The sequence below is a fragment of the Schistocerca piceifrons genome, chromosome 1 (assembly GCF_021461385.2).
Source record: "Schistocerca piceifrons isolate TAMUIC-IGC-003096 chromosome 1, iqSchPice1.1, whole genome shotgun sequence".
NCBI classification, from domain to species: domain Eukaryota; kingdom Metazoa; phylum Arthropoda; class Insecta; order Orthoptera; family Acrididae; genus Schistocerca; species Schistocerca piceifrons.
In genome coordinates, this window is record NC_060138.1 from 671400674 (window position 1) to 671416455 (window position 15782).

The window sequence follows — 15782 nt, forward strand, 5'->3', positions numbered from 1 at the left end:
TAATACAGGTGTATTACCAAAGTGGTATTTTTAAATTTGCAGAAATGCCACGTCGTCGTGGATGTCGATACAAGCCGGACAACTTCTGCTACATCTGTGGGAAGTTCACTTTTGCCAGAAATAGAAAGAAAATTTCTTCAGTCATAAAGAAAGCATACAAACATTACTTTGGAGTAGAGGTAGGAGACCAAGATAAAGAATGGGCACCACATTTCTGCTGTGCTACATGTTACTGCAAACTAATTCAGTGGTGGAAAGGTAAAGAGAATGTGGCATTGTTTGCTGTTCCCATGGTGTGGAGGGAGGCTAAGGACCATGTTACTGATTGTTATTTCTGTCTAAGAAAAATTCAGAATTTTACAAACAAAAAGTCGAAGAGGCACATTGTTTACCCAGATCTGCCTTCAGCAAGAATGCCATTGCAGCATTCCGACAACGTTCCAGTACCTTCAAGAGCTCGAGGTCAAATTTCAAGTGACACTGAAATAAGTAATACTGAAGAAATCACAGATGATGATTCTTTATATCACTGCACAAGTGAGTCATCACCACATTTGTTAACACAGGCAGATTTAAATGATTTAGTGCGTGATCTAGGACTAAGTAAACAAAAGGCGCAGTTGCTTGGTTCAAGATTACAAGAGTATAATCTATTGAACCAAAGTACTAAAATCAGTGTGTTCAGGCACGGAGAACATGCCTTTATTTCTTATTTTTCAACTGATGAAGCACTGACATTTTGCAATGACGTTGCTGGCCTGATGAAAGTGCTGAACTTCACTTATATTTCACAGGAGTGGAGACTTTTCATAGATGCATCAAAAAAAGTCTGAAGGGTGTTTTGCTCCATAACGGAAATAAAATACCCTCTGTTCCAGTAGCTTACACTAGTTTGACAAAAGAGAATTACGAATTTGTACAAAGGATGCTAAATTCATTAAAATACAATGAACACAAATGGAAAATATGTGCAGATTTCAAGGTAATTGCTATGGTACTGGGAATGCAACAAGGCTACACAAAGTATGCCTGTTTTCTTTGCGAGTGGGATAGTCGAGACCGAAATTCACACTACGTGAAAAAGAAATGGCCTAGGTGAAGATGGAAAGTTGGCAAAAAGAATGTGCAACGAGAAAGTCTGGTAGCTCCTGAATATATACTACTTCCACCGCTTCACATCAAACTTGGCCTGATGAAACAATTCGTGAAGGCCATGGATCCAACAGGCTGTGGGTTTGCATATCTAGATACCAAATTCCCCTGACTTTCAGCTGCAAAAATAAAGGAAGGTGTATTTGTGGGCCCACAAATCAGGGAGCTGCAGAAAGATGCAAATTTTGAAGCATGTTTAACTGATAAAGAAAAAACCGCATGGGACTGTTTCAAGATGGTGTCGGAAAACTTCCTCAGAAGAAGAAGAGCTACTAATGACAAAGCAATGGTGAAGGATATGATCAAAGCATATCAGGATTTGGGGTGCAATATGTCTCTGAAAGTACATATGATGGACTCATCTGAACTACTTCACAGAGAGTTGTAGTGACGTATCGGATGAACATGGGGAAAGATTCCATAAAGACATTTCTACCATAGAAAGGCACTATGAAGGGAAGTGGGTACCTTCTATGTTAGCAGATTATTGCTGGAATATCATTCGAGAGAAGAAAGATTCACAATACAAGAGAAAAAAAGTGATGTGCAATACAAGGCAGTGGTTCATTGTTTGTCAATTTTCTGTAATTTCTCATGTCAAATAAATGCTTCAAAGTGTATACACAAAGGTTACTGTGTTATATGTTAGATCCCACCCTCCATTAATGTGATGACCTTATAACATCATAAAGATGTGCATTTGTTTGTCGAATTTCACCTCACGTTTGCTGCACTATATCAGAAACTGAAAAGAGAAATAAAATTGTGATTACTCATAAACTATCCCTGACAGAAAAAAACCAAAAACAGTTTTCAATTCAGCACTCAAAATACAACTAGGATCACAATATTTTTTATCAGAAATAGAACAAAAGTTTTTTTTTGTAGAACAGTGATATCAGTATGGGGTGGAGGCATGAGGATTCTTGTGCCTCCAAGGCAAAATAGTGCAGAGATTCTCTCCCCTTCCTCGTCACCTTGTGAAATACATCATAATTGTCTTTCTGACAATATGTTGTTTGATTTGTGACACACAGCAGCAGAATCCACTACAACCATCTCAACAGATGTTTACTGCTTGTATTCAGTCAAATTAGTTTATTTACTCATGATTCTAAGATACTTACACACATTATTTACAGAAGAATAGAAAAACCGATTGAAACTCACCTCAGCGAAGATCAGTATGGCTTCTGGAGAACTGTAGGAATACACAAGGCAATGCTGTCCCTACAACTTATCTTAGAAGATAAATGAAGAAAGGCAAAGCTACACCTATAGCATTCGCACATTTAGAGAAAGCGTTTGACAAAGTCGCGCGGAAAACTATCTTTAAAATTTTGAATGTAAGAGGGATACACTACAAGGAGCAATGGTTATCTACAGATTGTGCAGAAACCATATTGCAATTACAAGAGTCAAAGGATATGACCGGTGGCAGTAGTTGAGAAGGGAGTGAGACAGGGTGGTAGTCTACCATCTGTGGTTTCATCTCTCTTATTGCTGATTCTTAGATCAAGTACATGACAATAAATTCATCTTGCTTCAGTTTATCTCTAAATGGATAATATGTTACATTAAACTGCCCTCAGACATTCTACATTTTAAGTTCACTGAACTGGAGGATTGATCATACAATGTACCCTTTCATGGCTGGTACTGATATCATTTAAAACATGGGTTATTAGACCATGGTTGATGTGTAAAACTTTCTCTTAATGTTTGCCATTTTACATCCATGACATTTCTATCTGGCCATCCATATGTTCATTGCACTTTTTCCAACCCTATTTATCTCATTTCATCTTATTTAATTCAACTCCACTAATCTATCTTTGTATCCCAGAGTTCAGCAATTTATTGTTTTCAAACAGAATATAGTGGAAGGAGTTGGTTTTTACGATTTTTGTTATAGTACATTTAGTCAAAATTCTCACAGAAAGGTACAGATGCAGAAGTACCTAGGCATGTAATGTGGCATGAAACCATTTCTTGAGCCCTATCATTTCACTAACCAGAATATTCTTTCATCCTGGCCGGAGTGCCAAAGTCCTCAGAAATCACGTGTTAGTAGCATATCCAACAACTCTATCCAGTCCGTCGAGCCCCTTAGAGTTTGGTAAGTCTCAGATTAGATCCGAGTTCCCTTTAGAACCTCAGAGCAATGGATCAACACAACCTGTCTGCATGCTGATCACGTACCAAAAGAGCCCATGAGTCTCCAGAGTCGTTAAGTAATGTGTTATTCTTTGGGGCACCAGTAATACATTCAGTCCAAATAAGAGCAAACTTAGTCACCATGCAGTACACACTGTGGGTTGGTTAGCAGCCCAATTCCTATTTGTTCCTTATGAAGGGATCCATCACGATTGTTACCTTAATAATACGAGAAGAAGTCAAAAAGTAAAGGGACTTTTGCAATTTCTTGTCCTAGGGCTTGGTAACACTGCTAGGGGCTGAAGTACTGTCATCTGCAGCAATTCAATACAATGTGTCACTCTTATTCCCACATTAGTCATCATTTAGTAGCACAGCAAGAAACATGGCAGCTCCAGTGTCGATCTACACCAAGAAGGAAATACTTTAAATCTGCATAAATTATTTGTCAAGTGACAGTGTAGTATGATGACAGTTATTTATTACAAAGCAATATCTACGAATGGATAAAGCACTTCAAACAGCGAAGAACTTATCTCTGTGACAAGGAAAAATCATGCAGACCATCAACGTCAACAACTGAGGACTATTTGGAAATAGTTGAGGCTATGGTGATGGAAAGCAGACAAATCACCGTGGAAGAAATCGCCAATACTTTACATATCAGTCATGGTTCAATGTAGTCCATCTTATACGACAGGCCAAATTTTCAGACAGTGTGTGCAAGGTGCATACCGAAACTATTGTCAGTGCAGCATAAGATGCAAAGGATGGACATCTCTTGTAGACATTTGGCCAATTACCACCAGGGGACATGGATTTTTACAGCAAACTGTTACTGTAGACAAAATGTGGGTGTTCATTACACTCCAAGAGGTGAGATGGGGAATATTGAGAACTATTGTGGTGTTTTCTGAATCAAACTGAAGCCTGCAATCAGATCCAAACATGGAAAACTGTGAAAAGGTGTCATCCTGCAGCAAGATAACACTCAGTCACATTCTACATATACATGGATACTCTGCAAATCACATTAAGTGCCTTGCAGAGGGTTCATCTCTGTATTATTCTCCATTATTCCAATCTCGTATAGTGCACGGAAAAAACAAACACCTGTATCTTTCTGTACGAGCTCTGATTTCCCTTATTTTATAGTGGTGATCGTTCCTCCCTATGTAGGTCAGTGCCTACAAAATATTTTCGCATTCAAAGGAGAAAGTTGGTGATTGGAATTTTGTGAGAAGATTCCGTCGCAATGAAAAATGCCTTTCTTTTACTGATATCAAGCCCAAATCCTGTATCATTTCAGTGACGCTCTCTCCCAATACTACAAAATGTGCTGCCCTTCTTTGTACTTTTTCGATGTACTCTGTCAGTCCTATCTGGTAAGGATCCCACATCGCGCAGCAGTATTCTAAAAGAGGATGGAAAAGTGTAGTGTAGGCAGTCTCCTTAATAGATCTGTTACATTTTCTAAGTGTCCTGCCAATAAAACACAGTCTTTGGTTAGCCTTCCCCTCAACATTTTCTTTGTATTCCTTCCAGTTTAAGTTGTTTGTAATTGTAATTCCTAGGCATTTAGCTGAATTTACGGCCTTTGGATTTGATGGATTTATCATGGAACCAAAGTTTAACGAATTCCTTTTAGCACTCATGTGGACGACCTCACACTTTTCATTATTTAGGGTCAACTGCCAATTTTTGCACCATTTATATATCTTTTCTAAATCATTTTGCAATTTGTTTTGATCTTCTGATGACTTAGTCGATAAATGACAGTGGCATCTGTGAACAACCTAAGATGGCTGCTCAGATTGTCTCCCAAATCATTTATATGGATAAAGAGCAGCAAAAGGCCTATAACACTACCTTGGCGAATGCCAGAAATCACTTCTGTTTTACTTTATGACTTTCTGTCAACTACTACGAACTGTGACCTATCTGACAGGACATCACAAATTCAGTCACATAACTGACACGATATTCCATAAGCACACAATTTCACTACAAACCACTTGTGTGGTACAGTGTTAAAAACCTCCCAGAAATCCAGAAATATGGAATCAATCTGAAATGCATTGTCAATAGCACTCTACACTTCATGTGAGTAAAGAGCTAGTTGTATTTCACAAGAACGATGTTTTCTAAACCCTTGTTGACTGTGCGTCAACAGACCGTTCTCTTTGAGGTAATTCATAATGTTAGAACACAATATATGTTCCAAAATCCTGCTGAATATGGATGTTAATGATATGGGCTTGTAATGTAGTGGATTGCTCGTACTACCGTTCTTTAATATTGGTGTGACCTGTGCAAATTTCCAGTCTTTGAGTATGGATATTTCGTCAAGCAAATGGTTGTATAGGACTGTTAAGTATGGAGCTAACGCATCAGCATACTCTGAAAGGAACCTAATAGGTATACAGTCTGGATCAGAATACTTGTTTTTATTGAGCGGTTTAAGTTACTTCACTACTTCGAGAATATCTGCTTCTACGTTACTCACGTTGGCAGCTGTTCTTGATTACAATCCTGGAATATTTACTTCGTCTTCTTTTGTGAAGGCATTTTGGAAGGCTGTGTTTAGTAATTCTGCTTTGGCAGCATTGTCTTCGATAGTATCTCCACAAATATCACGCAGAGAAGGCATTGATTGTTTCTTGCCGCTAACATACTTCACATACGACAGAATCTCTTTGGATTTTCTGCCACGTTTTAAGACAAAGTTTCTATGTGGAAACTGTTATAAGCATCTCACATTGAAGTCTGCACTAAATTTCGAGCTCCTGTGAAAGATCGCCAATCTAGGGGATTTTGCGTCTGTTTAAATTTGGCATGTTTCTTTCGATTCTGCAACAGTGTTTTGACCCGTTTTGTGTACCAAGGACAATCAGCTCTGTTATTTTTTAATTTATTTGATATAAATCTCTCAATTGCTGCTGATACTATTTCTCTGAATTCAAGCCAACATTTATACCACTAATTTGAAAGGAGTGGAGATTGTCTCTCAGGAAGGCGTTAAGTGAATTTTTATCTGCTTTTTTGAATAGGTATACTTTTCGTTTATTTTTGGAGGATTTGGGGGTTACAATATTCAATCTCTACGACAACCCTGTGTTCATTAATCCCTGTATCAGTTTTGATGCTCATTATTAACTCAGGATTATTTGCTGCTAAGAGGACAAGTGTGTTTTCACAACTGTTTACTATAAACTAACTGCCCGAAATAATTTTCAGAGTATGCGTTTGGCATGATTTCGGATGATGTTTTATGCATACCTCCAGAAATAAACATGTACTTTTGCCAACATATCAAGGGTAAATTGAAGTCACCACCAACTATAATCGTACGAGTTGGGTACGTGTTTGAATTCAAACTCAAGTTTTCCTTGAACCTTTCAGCAACTCTATCATCTGAACTGGGAGGTTGGTAGAAGGATCCAATCATTATTTTACTCTGGTGGCCAACAATGACCTCTGCCCATACTAACTCACAGAAACTATCTACTTCAATTTCATGACAAAATTAACTACTTCTAATAGCAACAAACACACCACCGCCAACCGTGTTTAGCCTATCCTTTCGGAACACAGTTAGGTTCTTTGCAAAAATTTCGGCTGAGCTTATCTCCGGCTTTAGCCAGCTTTCAGTGCCTGTAACGATTTGAGCATCAGCGCTTGGAGCTCTGGTACTTTCCCAACAAAACTATGACAATTTACCAATGGTTCTTGTATCTACGTTCTTCCTGTGTTCGGCCTGCACTCTTTGTGACTGAAGCCCTTCCTGTTTTTTCCTGAGACCCTCTAACCTAGAAAACTGCCCATTCCATGCCACACAGACCCTGCTACCCATGTAGCCAACTCCTGCGTATAGTGGACACCTGACCGATTCAGCAGAACCCGAAAGCCAACCACCCTTTGGTGCAAGTCGCGAAATCTGCAGCCTACACGGTCACAGAACCATCTGAGCCTCTGATTCAGGCCCTCCACTTGGCTCTGTACCAGAGTGCCAAATGGATGGCAGAAACAATAAAGGAGTTGGGATCTGAATTGTTGGAATGCCCACTACACAATCCAAGCCTGGCTCCAAGTGATTTACATATGTTTCGACCAATGAAGGAAGTGTTCAGAGGAAGAAGGTTTGCGACCTATGTAGTAGTCACTGATACAATGCGAAATTTGTCACAGGTGCAACCTAAAATCTTTTTTTCCGGCAGAATCAAACTTGCGAAACATAGGTCGAAGTGTGCTGAAGAGCAGGGATGTTATGTTGAAAAATAATATATGTTTCACTTTTATATCATTAGAATAAATATGTCTTTTCTTGAAAGTCCTTTACTTTTTAATTTCCCATCATACTAATATGCAGTTGCCTGGTGTGAATGTCTGGACTGGGCACTTGGATGTGCTCTGTTTCATCACCTCCTGTTCTTAGTAGTTGATGTTTGCAGCTGACCAAATGACTGCATATGTATGGGACAATTTCATAGCATATCAACACACACTAGGCATCCAAAGAGGGCAAAAAGTGAACATTTATGAACTTTATAAGCTTTTTTTTAAATTTACATTGAGCTGCATATTTTGAAAGAAATTCCAACATCCTGGTGTAGCAATTAAAAATTGTATTGCGTCTTGATATTGTGCAATTATTTTCAACACACCCTGTACTATTTACTCACCTCTTCTATTTGCCTGCATCCTCTCAGAGACAACTTCAGACAGTCTTGTAACTAGTATATTATATAAAGTCAGATTTGCAGCTGGACCACAGTGACCAAAGTGGTAGACCAGTGGCGCCTGCTGCGAGAAACCTTCTTCAACTGATGCTGGTCTTTCCACAAGAAGAGCACCTAAAAATAATTTAATGTAGAATAACAAGAAATACCGCTTATCCTACTTTAATTAAAGGTCTCTCTATTTTTCACAATGTTCATATATAGTGCAAACTAATTAAATTTTGAGTACATAAAGTGAAAGTTGCAGTACCTTTAAGGTTAATAGCATCTACAATCTACAAAATAAGTTTGCTAAAAAAGGAGAATATAAACTAAATGGTATGCAGCTAGTAGCCTGGACATGATGTGGTTTTCGAAATGCTATATGCTTTAGACTAGATTTGCGTTATTTCTCCTTATGTATGTTCTGAAGCAACTAATACTAAATAATTTATATAATTAAGGTCATCTTCAATTATGGTCATTTGATAATGATCCCAACCAGGATTCAAAACCAGCTGTGTTGACAGGAGAAGGACTAGCGTTCAGTATCCAATATAGAACAAGGTAATTCCAGATGGAGTACCAGCATTGGTCAGACAAGGGGAAGTAATCAAATCAGCCATGCCCTTTTCAAAGGAATCAGCCTTTCACATCAGTCAGTTTAATGCATTCACAGAAACTCTTAACCTGGATGGTGATCTTAAATCTGTTCTTCCCAAACATGAAGGCAGTGCTTTAACCACTGCTACATCATGCTCAGTAGTGCTAAATCTTGCTGTACAGTGATGTGGAGTCTTGTAGGAACATGGTACAACAAGTTTCGTAAGTCTTACAGTACCATGTTCAAATTCACGATTCTGTTGAGAAAAACAAAATATCAATTCCTAATTTATTGGCAGAAACATTATGGAGCAACATGGTGCACGAAATTGGTTGTCATTCATCACTTAATTATTATGACATCTTGCCATGTATAAATTGTAATTTTAAAATGTGCTTTTTAGGCGATTAAGTTCTACATTCACACCTTCCATTAGAATCAAAAAGTGAAATACAGATTCAACAGAAAGAAATGGCTTCCCGGATATCTGAAGGCTTCTCACGCTATGTTTTGACAGACTGTAAAATATGCATTCTGCACTCTTCTTATTAATGAATGCCTTCTACCTGCACTTATGACACAACATTTGGCAACATGCCAGCCCTTATTTTGTGGTCACTAGTAATTTCACTATTTTTCATGTAATTTATGTTCTGTTCTGTCACACCTGTACATTTTATCTTTTAACCAACTGAGAAATCCAGTGTTGTCTGGGTATTTATTTATTCCAACCTCCTATTAGTCTATCTCCTCCTCCCTCTTCTATCTGTTCACCTCTATCCTCCTCTCCCCCTGTCCACCCCATTTTGGAGGGCAGAAGGGAGTCAGTGAGCAAAAGTTTGTAAAGGTTTGAAATTATGTATTACGCATATGTATCATTTGTTGCAAGTTGCTAAATGCACTCATTAACAAATACTGAGTAAATATTGCCCGTACATTTGCATGTGGCGTGTTACACTTATTTTCCCTGCCACTCCTTAGAGAGGTAATTGGTTCTTACACCAAACAGTGCTTCTTTCCACATAGCAAGAGGGTCATTCCATGTCAAGTCACCCAGGCCTTGACCAACCATGTCAGATTTGGATGAAACTTGTTACAATTACTTCTTTTATCATCCTGAAAGCACTTGTAAAATTTTTTTCCTCTATCTCTTATAGTTTTTTTTAATAAATTTTTAAATTTTTTAGATTTGGCATTGTTTCAGCAGTCGGAAATCTTAACTTAAACGTGTCCTCACAACTAAAAAAATTTGTATATTAAAGAATACTCAAGATATCAGTATGAAATTTTGGAATAAGTTTGTGTATTATATCTAAATGTTAAAAAAATTACCATAAAGATATATTAAAATCTTCCAAATGAAAAAAAATTTACAAGGGTATTTTTTTTTTTTTTTTTTTTTTTTTTAAAAAAAAGCTAGCGGATGTTTAGTTTTACAAAAACTGCAATATCTAGAGTCTCAGACCTGATAGAAAGCTCTAATTTGTTTTAAAACACTCTTAATTGTATAGGCTATTAGATAAAAGAAAAAAATTATGTTGGCTTTTTTAACCTGTTTAACAGTTATCTAATTTTTAAAACAATATTAATTATATTTTAAAAATAAAAAGTACCAAGTGACTTAGACACCAAAAATAAGTTTTTGTCTTCTTGGAGTAACAATGTACACTTGGATTTTGTTTTGTTACTCCTGTGTTTTGAAGTAAAAAATTATTACAATGTTAAATAGTGCTTGGATAGTATTTTATTAAGTTTATTCGAACTTTCAGTAAGTACTGTTACTTAGTTTACAGAGAGTCTTTTCCAATATCCTATAAAAGTAACCAGAACAGTAATCAGACCAAAAGTGAAATCAGTATGTCAGATATTCAAACCTGTAGCGTAGGGTTACTTAAAAAATCTGACTGTTTCCAAACAACCTATACACCTTCAAAAAAGTTACAACTGGTATCTGAATTGAGTGAGGAAGAAAAAGATTTGATCCATTTACGATCTGGAATTAATCTGTGTGAATTTAAGAATATATGTTCACACCAGAGCTACTACTTTTTAAATGTTTTTGAAAAGTATCAAACAACATGTGTAGACCCACTAAAAAAACACAAAAAGCCCATCAAAAAATCATTGAGAAGTGTAGGCTTGGATCTTCCTAAACAATTACTGACAAAAAATATTAGCATAAAACCTGGACAAAAGCTTTGCTCAACATGCCGTAACTTTTGTGAAGAAAAATTAAGAGTTGAAGTCAATGAAAGTGAAACAGATGATGAAGTCATGGTTGAATTAGAATCATTGGAATCCAGAAATGAATCCCTCATACAAACAAACATTGCTCTTGATAATTTAGGTTTAACACCGATAAAGCTTCATGGCTTGTCAGAACAAAGTAAAGGGTCTTATTTTAAAAGGAAGGTTAGCAGTATTGAAAAGACTGCAAAAAAGGCGGTTTCAAAAGCATTAAAATATGATGCACCAAGTTCTGATGATGAAGAAGATACAAGTGTGGTTGAGAAAGCAAAGGATTTTGATGTAATGATTTCTCTTATGAAAGAGAAGATTTCATCTGTTGGGAGGTCTAGAAAAATCAAGATTCTGACCTGGATTCTTGGAGTCGAAATAAAGTGATGAAAGAATTTAATGTAAGTGAGTACATGGTGTGACAAGATAGAAAGCTAAAATCTGAAAAGGGTATTTTGGAAACTCCTGGTCCAAAAAAATGTACAACTCTTTCTGAAAATACAGTAAAACTTGTAACAGATTTTTATGGAAAGGATGAAAGTTCCAGAGTGCTACCTGGAACAAAAGACAAAGTAAGTGTTCAAAAAAATGTGTACATGCAAAAAAGACTCATTTTGTGTAACTTGAGAGAACTCTATTATTCTTTCAAATGGGAGAATCCCGAGGTAGAAGTAGGATTTTCAAAATTTTGTTTCTTGAGACCTAAATGGTGTATCCTTGCTGGTGCTGCAGGCACACACACTGTATGTGTATGCAGTATCCACCAGAATGTTAAACTATTACTGGATGCTGTGAAAATTGAAGAATCTTATAAAGACCTAATTAAGATGCTTGTGTGCAACACGGAAAACCAAAACTGCATGCTACATCATTGCGACAGCTGTCCTGCAAATACTGCACTAACTGAATACTTAACTGAAAAACTAAGTGAAGATTATGATTTAGAAGAAGAAATTGTAATCAGTCAGTGGGTTAACACAGACAGGGCAGAAATGATCAAACAGTCTATCAGTGTTGAAGACTACATTTCTTTATTGGTTAGGTCATTGGAAAAGCTCACCCCGCACTCATTTATAGCAAAATCCCAATCAGCAGCCTTTAAAAGATTGAAAGAAGACCCACCACCCAAAACAGCAATTATTGTGATGGATTTCAGTGAAAATTATTCCTTTGTTATACAAAATGAGATCCAAAGTTACCACTGGAATAGAGGTGGTTGTACTCTACACCCAGTTGGAGTTTTTCTAAGAAATGAGGAAAACAATGTTTTTGTTTCCAACCACTGTTTTATTAGTGATGACCAAGAACATGACACTGGTTTTGTTAACTTTGTACAAAAAGAAACTACAAAGTGGCTGTCATTACATCATACTGACATTGACTCAGTTCACTACTTTACAGATGGTTGTGCTGGGCAGTACAAAAATAGAAACAGTTTTAAAAATTTGACTGAAAACTTGAGAGCCTTTCTTTGCAACAAATCATGGGAAGTCAATTTGTGATGGCCTAGGAGGAACTATTAAAAGAATTTTAAGGAAAGCCAGTCTACAGCTTTCAGATGAAGAACAAATGACAGCAATCGATGTGTACAAGTTTTGTGAAAAAAATATTGAAAACATTCATTTTCACTTTATTGACAAAAAAGAAGCTGATTTGCTATGGTTAAAACTAGAAAAACATTTTCCAGCAACCCGAACCATTCCTGGAGCAAGAAGTTTCCATAACTTCAAACCACTTCCAACAAACAACCTTGAAATTAGGACTACAAATAGTGTCAAACCCTCCTTAGTCTTTTCTTTCCATTCTTCTTCTGATTGGGTTCGTGTTGAACCATCTATAAATAGCTATGTGGCTGCAAATTATGATGGTAACTGGTACTTCGGACTGGTATAAACAATATTCAATGATGAAGAAGATGCAGAAATTCTATTTCTACATCCTTCAGGACCAGCTGCATAATTTTATTGGCCTGAAAGAGAAGATTCTTGCATAGTGCCTTTGGAGCACATAGTCTGTGCAGTAGACGCACCTCAATCAAGCGGCACTGGAAGAATGTATTACTTCAAAAAAGACCGTATCAAAAGAACTGAAAGCTCTTGGATGAAGTGGAAAACAGTTTGAATCAGCATTAATGTTTATTAAAAAGACAAAATTACTCAAAAAATTCAATGTTTCAAGCAATCAGTTGGGTTATACATAAGTGTCATAAGTACACTATCTTTGTACATAATTCTAATGTAATCTGCTATAATTAATAAACATGTTAAAAAGCCATCATTATTTTTGTTTTATCAAGTAGCCTATATGTTTAAGAGTAAATTTAAACAAATTTGAGCATTCTATCAGGTCTGAGACTCTAGATATTGCAATTCTTATAAAACAAAACATCCATAAAAAAAAAAGAAAGAAAAAATACATATATATTTTTTTCATAGAAAATATTAATATATTTTAATAGTATCATTTTTATCTTCAAATATGTATAATAAATAAACTTGCTGCAAAAATTCATGATGTTATCTAAAAGAGTTTTTAAGATAAGCAATTTTAAAGTTTTGAATACAAATTAAATTTACCATTTCTGAAGGTTCGGAAAACGCAAAACATAAAAACTTTAAAAATTTATAAAAAGACTATAAGAGATACAGCAAAAAAATTTGCAGGTGTTGTCAGGATGGTATTAGAACCATTTGAGCCAAATTTCATGAAAATCTAAGGAGGTGTGTGTAAAATTTATTTTTTATTGGGTGATTTGATATGGAATGACCCAAGAGATATGTGTGGCAGTTTGGTTGAGATTGATCCAGTAATTAATGAGGAAATGTTGAACACACATACATTTTTATAATATACAGTGATTCACAATGCTGAAACAATGACATAATATTTCTTGTATTTGACTGAACTCTTGACTACGAACAGCACTTTTATATTGTATATTTAGGCACTTTCTTTTCTGTGGAGCCATGCTTCCTCTATATATAAGTATTTTTTATGAACATTTATGTCCTATCAAGCCAATTAACAGACCTAGTTCAATGAGACAAGAATACAGAACACCAAACTGACACGTAGTGCTATGGCACATAGTGGATCAGGATGTCCAGCACAGCTTGCAGGTGCATTTTCTACTGTCTGACAGGTGTCCACACCCGTGGAGGCCCTGTTCGGGCTAAGTCCTTCAGCCTAGAATGTTCAACATTTCATCAATCAGATTTAACTACTGACACAATGGCATGGAAACAGAATCATTATACACAAGACCTCTGCCCACACAGAATGGTGCAGGCACACTACAAGTCCCTGTACTGTCAAGCCACATATGTCCCATGTTTCTATGTTGTGCTGTCACAGTTTATTCTGCACAGCTTGGCTAGCAAGAAATGGTTTTTTCATGGATCTCTGAAACCCACAACTTATGGACAAACATGGGGCTTAACACGTTTGATAGCATTATGCGTAAATAATGTTAAGGTGTAAAGTCAGCGCCAGCATGTCAGTCAGGAACGACAGAGAAGAGACAGCTGTGACAAGAGGTAAGCCAATCGCATGCTGACCAACCTCTCTACAGGACAAAAAAGTGACAGCAGCAGCCCCCCAGGTGAAGAGGACATAAGCACCATCCCAGACTGGTGGCAGCCCACTTCGATAGCAGCTTCAACGTTAGCCACATTGTTAGCTGATGCATCGTAGCCTCTTCATTAGAATCTCTACATACCTCAGTTAAAGACGAGTAATCACTGCAATGACTGATTATTTTGTATGTCGTCCTTTGCTTGCGACACATCTGTGTAACATAAAAGTTAAGTATTTGTAATTGTCCAGTTATAATAAAATCATTAATGTAAGTTGTTTGTTTGTCAAGCGAACTGAGTATGAAGGATTCCTAGACACAACAACATGGCAATGAGGTGAATGAATAACACGGCGAGGAAGATGTCTGAATAACATAGCGACAACCCGCTAAGTTTGAACCCCGAGCTGCCAGCTGCAACCAATTGTGTCTGTTGTTTTGTCGTGGGCATGTGTGTTTTGCTGGTGCCTTCATTCTACCTTGTCTTTTATTTGCAGGGGTGTATTTACATGTTTTAACAGTGTCTCTTACAGTGTTTTTTTCCTATTCAGTGTTTTCAGGTGGGCATTGCAGAAATTTTCTTTGCTTGTGTGCCTATTTTTATTTCTTGCATTGTACGTTTATTGCATTTGCCTGTTCCAAAACGACCAACCCACATCTCCCATCCCCTGCTCAGGTGTTCCAGCTGCAAGCAATAGATACAACGCAACGAACACAGATGTTTCAGTTTCAGACGCAGCAGACTGCACCTTCTAAACATGGTACATCAGTTAATGGCCAACCAAGCGACCAACACAGTGTGCCCTACCAACCAACATGCTGCAACTGTAGCTCCCAGTTTAATGAAAATGAAGAGGAATGGCTCGAGTGGTTGCAACAGTATGAAGCCCACATCATTTCTCACAAAGTATCAGGTACTGTGAAACTACATTACTTTTTGTCAACGGTAGGAAGTGCAGTCTTTCGCCTCATTCAGAAACTGTTCCCTAGAGCCAATCTGAGTGAGCTTTCCTATGATCAGGTTGAAGGTTCTCTAACTAACTACTATGACCAACAAATGAATGTGGTGGCAGCTAGGTACCAATTCTTTCATTGCAAGAAAAGGTCAGAACAAACTTATCACAAGTGGATAACACATTTGCAGGGCATGAAGAGGAAATGCAAACTCAAATGAGCTTGTGGTACTTTATATACAGATGTTATGTTGTGTGATGCGATGCGATCGTGTACAATGTACCTGATGTCACACTTAGAGAATGGATTCTGAAACAGCCAGATCCATCATATCACCATGTAGCGCAAATTCTAGATCAGTATGATTCAGGTGCCGTAGTGGCCG

General features: G+C 37.1%; 1 protein-coding gene across 1 annotated transcript in view; it reads right to left on the reverse strand.

The window, feature by feature from the left end:
* The window catches only part of LOC124786728 (protein CLP1 homolog), a 64386-nt gene that overhangs the window by 38892 nt on the left and 9712 nt on the right, over positions 1-15782 (reverse strand). The window contains exon 4 of the mRNA XM_047254286.1: positions 7992-8162. Coding sequence (XP_047110242.1) covers positions 7992-8162 — 171 coding nt within the window. The remainder of the gene's footprint in view (positions 1-7991; positions 8163-15782) is intronic.